Raw genomic sequence first — 10640 nt, 5'->3', positions numbered from 1 at the left:
GCGATAACATCATCGAACGAAGATGAGTAACAAAAATTAAACATGAACTGTGCCGTGTCCTACAAAAAAAAGGTAAAGATAAAAGGACTACTACTTGTCCTCTCTCTCACCACATCGAGTCTCTTTCTTCCTTTCTCGATTCATCTCAAACAAAACAATCGTCTTTGAATGGAACAACGGCTAGGAAAGAGAATAAGAAAGAAAACGAAAAAAACAACTCGTGCGCAAATCGAAACACTTCGGATTATAAGTACTCACATGTTAGCTTTATAAAAATTGAACAAAAAAAAAGTACTGGCCCATGAGGGGATCGAACCCGCGACCTTCGCGTTATTAGCACGACGCTCTAACCAACTGAGCTAATGGGCCTTCTTGAGTTTACGTCCTTGTAACAATACTTTCACATACAATTTACTTGAGAAAATCAAATTGAACATATCATCAAGGTATTTCGCAAAGAAAAAAATAGTTTAACCCATAGAATCCACGCGATCTTCGCGTTATTAGCACGACGTTCTAATCAATTGAATTAATAGGCAAAGTTCTTTGTATTTTTTATATCGATATTCGAGGAATTTAGAAACATTGCGATCCCCGCATCCTGCGATAATTTTGAACAAGAATTTAATTAAAAACAAAAATACATAGGATAAGTTTGATACGCTGTTGTATGTTTGGATACAGATTTCATAAATAATCGTCATGTGATATCATAAATGTGCATATTTTAAAATATGCAGAATATCTCTGAATACGATATATCTACATTATTTATTCGCGTTTCTCAATTTCAATGACATTTGTGATAATTTTCAAGTTGAAATTGTTTAATTCTTGTTTCAATAAGGGAGAGAATCCAATATTATCAAACTAAATTCAATATTATAAATCACATATAAATATAAGAAAGAAACAAAGATACGTTTTATCACAAGAACGTCGATACTAGCATATTCTTGCAATTTGAGATAGTTCAATTTACAAACAAATTTTCCCAGCTTCTGTAATAACTGCTTAAACAGATAACCTGTCGAGTGCATTTTCCTTTCTTCTTGTTACTTACTCGTGAGATAACGTATCGCTGTTGTGCGAGACTTTCAAAAATATCATCGAAAAAGGGGATCATTAAGGTCAGGATTTTTACGAAAGCAGAAAACACAATTCTTTGGCATTCAATTCCGTACATGTTAACCCGTTAACTCTTTCGAAACTGAAGGGCACGTGCCGTCTTCACCTGGGAATTTGTCTTCGCTGCTTGCGGGAGTTCGTGAACCCTATATCGATTCCACTATTCATAGAAAGACGACAAGGAACGGTCAATGGACTGCCGTTCGTTTGATATTACGTAGACTAACAACAGGTCTATAACTGACTTCCTTCTTTTACAACTTTTATGTAAAGTGTAAATTGGTCGGACGTCAACGAACATATTTCACAAGGACAACACTGTCGCCTTTCATACCGGTATCACCAAATAAAGACGTGAAATCTGGATAACAGCCAAAGTTCAAATACATTGAAATGATGTATAATCGAATTCATCATTTGGCGTTCTCCGTGAAACTTAATTCATCGATTTGATCCGTCGAGTTTTCCGAGCGAAAATTACGCTTTCGAAAATGCTGCTCGCGAACACACTCGCGGAATAACATAACGACCAATAATATAGATCAACCAAGTTCACACGGTTTATCAAAGTGACAAGAGCTATTTTATCAGAAACAAGTAATTATCGTTTGTGATACGCCAATAACATTATCGCAGTGCAACCAAAGGAAATATGTCGTAGCATTCTATTCGGAGATTCGCGTATATACAGGCTTGATATCGATCGATAGATGTTACAGCCGAAGGAAATCAATAAATTGGAGCACTGCCCGAGGTTGGCTGGTGGTATACTTCGCATAAAGAGAGAGTAAATGTAGAACCGAAATATTTAGTCTCGAATCGGTAGCTTTCGATAATTACATAAGAATAATAATCAAAACATATTGAAACGATTTTGCAGAACGTGGTCTAACACGCAGAAACGTAATAAATCTAACAGGCGTTTTTGATCAATCTGTTAGCGGCGTCGAATGTTACTTCATTTCATTGAAATATTCTCTCTTGTATCGATCTTATGTCATCAATCCGTTTCCTTTTATTATGAAAATTGTTTTATCATTATGATTCTGCATTTAAATTCTATCTCGTGCAATACATAATGTGACATAATAATTGCATATAATCACGCATTCTTCCGTTCCTTGGTTAAATACATCAAGATCGTGAAGTTGCGTCATTACTTATATAATTTCATGCAATATTATACGCAGTGCGCCTGAGTGTTTACAAGTCGCTTGAAAATAGTCGAATGGATCAATAAATTTAACAACAATAAAGAGCGTCGCGTAAATGTCTACGTGTGTTAAATAATAAAGTTGAAGGAACTAATAAAAGATCTTGAAAGATGAGAAAAATTACAGAAATTGTGTCCGCCACCTATTTTCCATTCGCCCGAAAACATTCCAATACAGTATAAAGGCCACATACGTTTCGTAAACAAAATTATACGCAATATCCCTCGAGAATGTCCAGATAATTATTACTTCCAATAAAGTGGACGGTCTTCGTGAGCTTCAGCGGCCTCTTGCCCGCTGATGACTTTCATCTCGATTCTTCACGAAACAAAGTTTAGTACGTACATACGCAATATATTAATAAGTTCCTCATCGTCTACATGACGAGACGATATATTATCCTATCTAACGAGTCAACATCACGAAAATAACATTAGTGATGTAATATAGCAACGAAAAGCATTGAAAATTGTGGCAATTCTATCCGCGACCTTGGAAGAACATGAGTTTCTGTAAAACGCGTCAAACTATTGATAGCGTAAATGACACAAGAAACTAATTGCGCAAAAATTGTGTTAAAAAAAAGGAACAGATCTTGAGCTCGAAAAGATGTTGGCCTCGTGTGTGTAGAAAATCAGAATAAAGAACCGGATGATCGATCTCCTAATTTTTCTTTTCATCCAAATCCATAATTCTACCACAATGAAGAAATCATACACGTGTTAACTGATGTACCTCGCATTGCCACAGTCGACTCCAGATTCTTCGTGGATTCTAAAATTAACGTTGGTTGCCGTACGATGGAATATGAAAAGTTAAAGGTGGCTTCTACGAACTCATTATTTTGGGTTGACGACGCGTATTGTCGGTATGGCAGATGTAGTGAATGAATTTCGCTCGACGAGACGAACGGCTGCACGCAACGAAAGTGAAATTGCGTAAACAAAAGCCTTCACTGTGAGCTCATTTCGTAGGAAGGAAGGTCGCAATTAGCGAAAGGGTACATTCATTAAAATTCCTTGCAAAAATTTAAGTAAAATCGGTGGCAGACAATATCGTTTCGGCACTCAAAATTACAGAGTTGTAAAATTACTGAACGAAAAGTACACAATAAACTGATGCAATAATGAATTTATCATCGACTCAACTACAAAAATTAATGGCAATTTATACATCCGATTAATGAGATATCATTCACCTATATGTATATACAATGTGTACCGTTGCATAAATTTTCACTAGATATTTTTAACAAAATCGCTCGATGAACAGAAATGAACTTTGAATCTTAGACTTTGCTTGTTCTTGACGCGATTTCGCTGAGGAGTTTGATCCACAGAAGTGGTTAAGGTTGCTTACTTCCCTATCTCCCATTAATATTAATCGATAAAGTGACAATTTCTCGTAGAAGCCTCGATCATTTCAACGTACACCGCTGTTGTACTCTAATTGCGAAGAGACAGCCTTCCCTTTTCGCAAAGCTCGAATAAAGCACGGTCGGACCGACACGAAAAGATGGAATATCGTCACGATAGTTTCTCCGCGGCCATAATTTCCCTCGGAGCTCTAGCTACGCGCTAGCGGAAGTGCGGACACGGAGCAAACGACTATCCCACCAGAGATAGTTCGCTTTAATAGTCGTTTCTACTGCGCACTGATAATAGTCGTCTTATAAACAGCGAGCCATGGACAACGCGCTCAGTCGCTGCTGAGGCCAACCAGCTGTTGCGGTACAGTGAAGATCTCGATTGCGTTGGTAGTGGTAAGGAAAACTCTATAGCCAGACGGTTCAGTCACGGTCCGTACGCGAACGGCGACAGTTCTTGCCGGGACGGAGGAATTGTGTGTACCACTGTTTAAAGTGAGTAGTCGACCGAAACACCATTGTGATTTTTCGAAATGCGTGAAATTAGCCGAAGCCATTTCCCCTGCAAATGTAAAGTTCTTTCTCCTCTTCTCAATTCTTACGGTTATACTGCCATTTTTCCAACTATTTTTCGATCGCGCCTTTGACCGCGCCGGGGAGATCGAATTTCTTCAATTGTGTGTTTTTTTAATAATAGCGCGTTTTGAAAATTGCTTTCTCTCCTCAACGTTGAGCAACTGCTAGTTAATTCGATTTTATTACTGATGTCATCAATTTTACAAGTTGCAAAAGTGTGCTATACAAATTTGATAAACGCTGTAGCAAAAATGTGAAGGAGAACCTTTATTCCGAGATCCTCCAGCATCCTTCCCTATAGCCCTACTATGATCCAGACGAATAATAACAGACTAAAATAGCCAGAGGGATGTCGAAGGGGGTCTTTCAAACTGAGAGACGCGTGAATATAATGTAGACGAAAACCGGCGCCGAAACAACACAGCGTCTTTCTGTTACGATACGTCACATCGACATTTTATTCAATGAGACATTGTAATTACCGTCGATGATAAGTGTATATTATTCCGCGCGGCAAACGGTAGAAATCATTTTTGTGGAAAAAAAAGTATTTCAAATTATTTGCAAAATCGTGTGAAATATTGCAAAGTAATGCATCGTTAAAACACTCGCGTTACTTCACATCTTAGAAATAAAATCATACATGTTATGTAATCTCATTTTCTCATTCTACTATCAGCAAAATCAAATCTGTCGAAATCAATGCTCACTTGCGTTGGCATATCTGTATGGGCGCGTGTTTATATACCACTCCATATTCATTCATATCATATGTTTGTACATCACACACGATAAGTGACACGTAATCAGTATTAACCGCGATAGTGCTATAACCTTATTCGAGATAGAAGGTTCAACGTACATATTAATATTCCTAACGCTGTTTCGAAGAAATTCAAAGAACGTACAGTAATAGTCATTTTTCTTTCGATCTTCTTATGCAGTTATTTCAGTTATTAGCGTTATAATGACGAGTGCAGTTAATAAGTTTAATTAGTTTAGAAATTCCTATCTTGTCACAGACTATCTCGTGTTTTTGTACAAAATAGACGTAGAAAATATGACTTGTCGTCGTATATATGTTACGTGAGAAATCCTTACATAAACATACTGATAGCGAACGAGTTAACATTTTAATCAAGTTTTTATTCGAGTTTATTCGATAATACTAATACTGATGATGACTTCGGCAAATTAACGTACTAAATGTTATATCGACAAGACGATATCTAGGTCGACTATTACTCGTGACTATCATCAGTTTTTTTTAATCAAGTTAAAGAAATTGAAGCACGAAAAAATATGTAAATTTTATAACATTATATGAGAGACAGTAAAATAACAGCGTAGGAACGATATTATAATGACAAAGCAATTGGTAATTTTTATAAAATATCCTTTTTATAGTTGCATGCGTTAAGTAATGCACAATTATAAATTGATGCAATAATTGATGCAGCAATGATCATAGTACAATTTGAGAATAATAAGGTAAAACTAGATCAATTTGAGTAATATACGACATGCAATTTGTTATTTATAGAACCAATGCATTGAATGTGCATAAAACAGGCATTATGCAATACAAATTCGAATATATAGCAAATTGTTCCTACCAATCCTTCAATTAATATATCAACGCAACAGTCATTTTCAATGATTATATTCGAGATTTTACTTTTTGCAAAAAACATAGAAACCCATATTTGGTAGAAAATTCGTGCGACTTCATAAAATAATTATATTATCTGTCTGATATCGATAGGAAAAACAAATGTGAAACAGAAGCTGCTTCATTTGAGTATACACGCAAAGTTGACGAAGGTCTCATTGCGATCATTATGATACGATCAACTGTGCGCGTCGTATAACACAATTACATTGAGCAATATACAAAGACTATGAATACATAGGATGTTCCGTGACGCGTCGCTAAATATTATATATAAAAGAAAAATCTGCGAACAATTTTTAACGTTATGATGACTGTCATTATCATTTTTGGCTTCTTAACACTTTTTGTCTGTGTGTGTATTATATAAAACGCGTATACTATATGTTTCTTTTTGTTTCAACCATATATATTACTGTTGCCTAAGACGAAATTATATTTGATTTACCTGCGATTATAATCAAAGAACTTTTCTGCGCTTTTCAGGTCGGAATATCAAGCAGCCATGATAAAAGCGTACAATGGCGCGTTGGTCCTGGCAGATGTCCTGTTACTTATTCTAAAAATCCTGTATTATATCTGCGAAAGTGTGTATAAATTCTTTGTGCCAACGGAGGAGAAGAGCGTAGTCGGGGAGATCGTTCTGGTATGTATCGAATAGACATATTAACAGTATTATCACATAGAATATTACTAATAATATTGTATTTATTTTTTATGTTATAATAATACTGTGTCGTGGCAGTTAATATTTTTTTTCTGTGTTTCATCTTTTTGCTTCTGACTCCTCTCCACCTATTGAGATCAATCTTCTATTTTATACAGTTTTTATTAACACGTTCCCTGTATTATTTTTCGTGCGCGCCGATCTCCACACCAACTCATATTTTTGTTATTGAGAGACAAAAGAGAATAAAACAATTGATCACTCATTCGTTATTATATATACTCTGTTACTATATTTGCGGCAATTTTAAAGCCGTGGGCTGATTTCGGTACACACGGCGAGTTGTTATAGCCCGATTTAAAAACGACGTTGCACTTCTTGCTATAACAAAAACGTTCAAAATTTGCGTGCTACAACTACAAAACAAAGCAGACAACAACATTTTTAGAGGATCCAACAAACTGTACTTGTGTACAGATGGTTTCAATAAAATATATCGTACTATTCGAGTAAAACGCAAAACAATTATACTTGATTTGCTTCATAATAAGTTATAGTTTGCAACGCGACACGACAGACTATTTTTAAGTCGTGAGAAATAGAACACAATATTCGCAACAAGCTTCTGTCATTTTCAGATGCTGCAGGCATTCCTACCAAATCACGGTCACGTTGTCGCGCTCTCGTCGATAGCGTGGCCTTTTGTTTTTCCGACAATATTTGTTTGTTATTTTTCGATTCTTTAGTTTTGAAATCAATTTATTTGTTTTGATTTACTGTGCATTTTATACTTTGAACATTCACTTTTATAATAACTTTCTAATTTACAAAAAAAATCAACCAAATAATTATATCATATTTATCAAGCTCTATATACACCGTGAATTGAAAGAAAACTGATAGAAGAGGAAGAGAGTCTTTCGGTTAAACCAAATTAATTTGAAACGCAGACATTATGACTGCTTAATGATCATAATATAGTAACAATTGTTATATTAATTTACAGATAACAGGCACGGGCCATGGTATCGGAAAAGAGCTGGCACTCCGTTATGCCTCTCTAGGTGCGACAGTGGTATGTTGGGATGTGAATGAGCAAGGAAACGAGGAGACGGTGAATGAAATTAAGAAGATGGGATCAAATGCAGCGTATGCGTACAAGTATGTTCTCGATTTATTTTCGCTAAAATCGAGAAGGATTTCAGAGGTGATACAATTGATAGGGAAAAATTCTAACTTTTTATCTCTCGTTGCTCAGATGCGACGTATCGAAGAGAGAAGAGGTCTTTGAAGTAGCCGCGAAAGTTAAGAGAGAGATCGGTGATGTCACTATCTTAGTTAACAATGCCGGTATAATGCCTTGTCATAGCTTCCTCGATCATACCACCGATGAAATTAGACGAATTTTCGATATCAACGTGTTAGCCCACTTCTGGGTAAGTGAATTCAAGTACTGATACGTAAAGTTTAACAAATATATGAAAAAGGAAAAAAAATAGATATACGCGTAGTATGTCACAGCATCGTTAGTAGCGACAGCTCGCAATGATTTAGTAATCGGACGATCATCATTTTTGAAAAAAAAGATTCAACGAGTCGCAATAGATTGTTTTTAAGTTGTGAAACGACAAGGTTTTGTCATTTTCAGATGCTACAAGCATTCCTACCGAATATGATTGAGAAGAATCACGGTCACATTGTTGCACTCTCATCGCTAGCGGGGCTCGGTGGCATGCCGAATTTAGTTCCTTATTGCGCTAGCAAGTTTGCAGTTAGAGGTAACCGATAATTATAACGTTGCGTTTTTTTTTTTACGCGAGCATATTTATGTAACAGAAAAAATTTACTGCTCGTATATTTAAAATGTCGCGCAAAAACGACAGTCTTCTAAAGGACGTCTATCCGTTTGACCGGAATATTGCAGGACTCATGGAGGCAATGGGCGAGGAATTGCGAATAGCTACTAAAGGAAAATCATTGATCAAATTCACCACCATTTATCCGTACATGGTGGACACCGGGCTGTGCAAGAAGCCAAAAATAAGGTGGGTGGTTACAGTGAGACTAACGCAAGATACGTTTCACAATGTAATTAACGTGTAATTTTGCGTCGTTCGGTCAGTGACAATTATGTACTATTACTACTTACTACGTAATATTACTAATTTGTAAAATTAGACATTTCGTGATTGGTATGTGTCACGATACAACTTGCGCAACAATAATTACATATCGCTAACCATTTTTACATTTACATGCAGACTAGATTTTTGGATACGAGGTGAGTTTTTTTCCGAATTTTTCGACAATATGTAAAAAAAGTAAACGCCAAATGGTTTATTTTCAAATTTTTCTCCAATTTCTCCTCAGTTAAGTAGTCTAATTTGAAGTCGGTTTCTCGTCAAAATCTTTCGTCTCGAATTTATCTGTTAAGATAAATTCGTTTATCATTGCGCTTATCGATAATAAATATCTCGGCTTTCGCAGGTTCCCGAATGCCATGCCGTTGGTTTTACCGCACCAAGCAGCCTCACAAATAATTAACGCCCAGAGGCGAGATCAACGGGAAAAAGCAATACCCGCCCTTTTCCTGCAACTCAACAATATTACGAGGTAATTCGCAAAATTATCGTACCAAATGTATAATAAAACATCGGAGAATTGTCATTCTAGAGATATTTTTCTTCGCGTTCAATGAAATCAACCCCTCCGTCAGCTTGCCGAAGCTATTGACGGAGTGACTGACAATGAGAGAAGTGTGACGGTATAATATATAAATATTTTTGTTTCAGGTCTTTGCCCGACGATGCGTTAAAGTGTATTGTAAACTTCTTCGACACCGGTGTCGAGGCTCATAGTTAACACTTTGCGGTCCGCGGCCCACCCGAAGACGTTTGACAAATGTGTCCGAACGTCTCGAAGGCATAATACACAAGTAGCCGCGCTTATTTCGTTGATTTTCTTCTCATACAAATGCGACGCAGCTACTTCCAACGAAACTATCGGCGTGAGACTCGGAAATCTGTCCAAATTAAAAAGATTCGTTATTAATGAGCATCAACGACCTATTGAAAACATAATGAGATTTCTCGGGAATTTCCAGGAAACACGGTTAACTCGAAGAGTGTTCCTTACGTTAGTTGTAGTTTCATCACAAACTTACTTTATTCTTGGCTTCTTGCAAAATCCGGTGTCCACTATATACGGATAAACGGTAGTGAATTTGATCATTGATTTTCCCTTGGTAGACAATTGTAATTCCTCGTTAATCGCCTCCATGAGTCCTACAAGATTTTTAACAACAATTCAAAACCATTAGGAAACACTTTCACAATCCTTTCTGAACNTACAATCGACGACCTCTAACTGCGAATTTGCTGGCGGAATAGGGAATTATGTTTGATAAACCAAAGAGCCCTACTATTGATGAGAGCGCGACAATGTGACCGTGATTCTTTTCAATCATACTCGGTAGAAACGCCTGCAGCGTCTGAAAAAAAAAAATAATAACCTCCTTATGAATATCCTATATTATAAAGAATTGCATGTTTGCCTTTACAACTCACCCAGAAATGTGCTAGCACGTTGATGTCAAAGATCCGTTTAATTTCGTCGGCAGTATGATCGAGAAAAGCATGGCAAGACATTATACCAGCATTGTTAACTAGAATAGTGACGTCACCGACCTCTCTCTTGACTCTCGCGGCTACTTCGAAAATCTCTTCTCTTTTCGATACGTCGCACCTATATAAAGGTGTCATTGAAATTTCATCGATCCACTTCCGATTAGAATATTTTAGCTCAGGCTCGTCGTATCTTTTTGTACCGTAACTGTTGATTTCAAGAAAAACTCACACACAGTTACATTAAGTGCAATAGTAATAATGTGCATTCGTCGTGTGCCAAGATATTCCAACCACAAATAAAATACATTATCGTAGGTTGTGTGTATCATTCCGCAACTTTATCGAATTTTATAAACTCACTTGTACGCGTACGCCGCGGTTACGCCTAGCT

The 10640-nt window shown here is 36.6% G+C and overlaps 2 protein-coding genes and 1 non-coding gene across 3 annotated transcripts; 1 reads left to right on the top strand and 2 right to left on the bottom strand.

Annotated features, from left to right (window-relative positions):
- Positions 1-295: 295 nt before the first annotated feature.
- On the bottom strand, positions 296-369 carry Trnai-aau. Its single transcript has one exon. It is a non-coding gene; the product is annotated as a tRNA-Ile (tRNA).
- A 3637-nt stretch (positions 370-4006) lies between these two features.
- LOC106747797 (short-chain dehydrogenase/reductase family 16C member 6-like) lies at positions 4007-9850 on the top strand. Its single transcript, XM_014625703.1, has 8 exons — positions 4007-4203; positions 6443-6602; positions 7630-7784; positions 7882-8059; positions 8272-8401; positions 8548-8668; positions 9111-9236; positions 9416-9850. The coding sequence occupies exons 2-8, from the start codon at positions 6462-6464 to the stop codon at positions 9483-9485; spliced, it is 921 nt and encodes a 306-aa protein (XP_014481189.1). The 5' UTR covers positions 4007-4203; positions 6443-6461; the 3' UTR covers positions 9486-9850.
- LOC106747798 (retinol dehydrogenase 10-A-like) lies at positions 9764-10634 on the bottom strand. Its single transcript, XM_014625704.1, has 3 exons — positions 10190-10634; positions 9984-10113; positions 9764-9907 (listed from the first exon to the last, which is right to left on the bottom strand). The coding sequence occupies exons 1-3, from the start codon at positions 10382-10384 to the stop codon at positions 9783-9785; spliced, it is 450 nt and encodes a 149-aa protein (XP_014481190.1). The 5' UTR covers positions 10385-10634; the 3' UTR covers positions 9764-9782.
- Positions 10635-10640: the final 6 nt, after the last annotated feature.

Source organism: Dinoponera quadriceps, unplaced genomic scaffold (genome assembly GCF_001313825.1).
Source record: "Dinoponera quadriceps isolate SergipeBrazil2010 unplaced genomic scaffold, ASM131382v1 scaffold1395, whole genome shotgun sequence".
Classification (NCBI taxonomy): Eukaryota; Metazoa; Arthropoda; class Insecta; order Hymenoptera; family Formicidae; genus Dinoponera; species Dinoponera quadriceps.
This window is presented reverse-complemented; position numbering and strand designations above follow the sequence as displayed.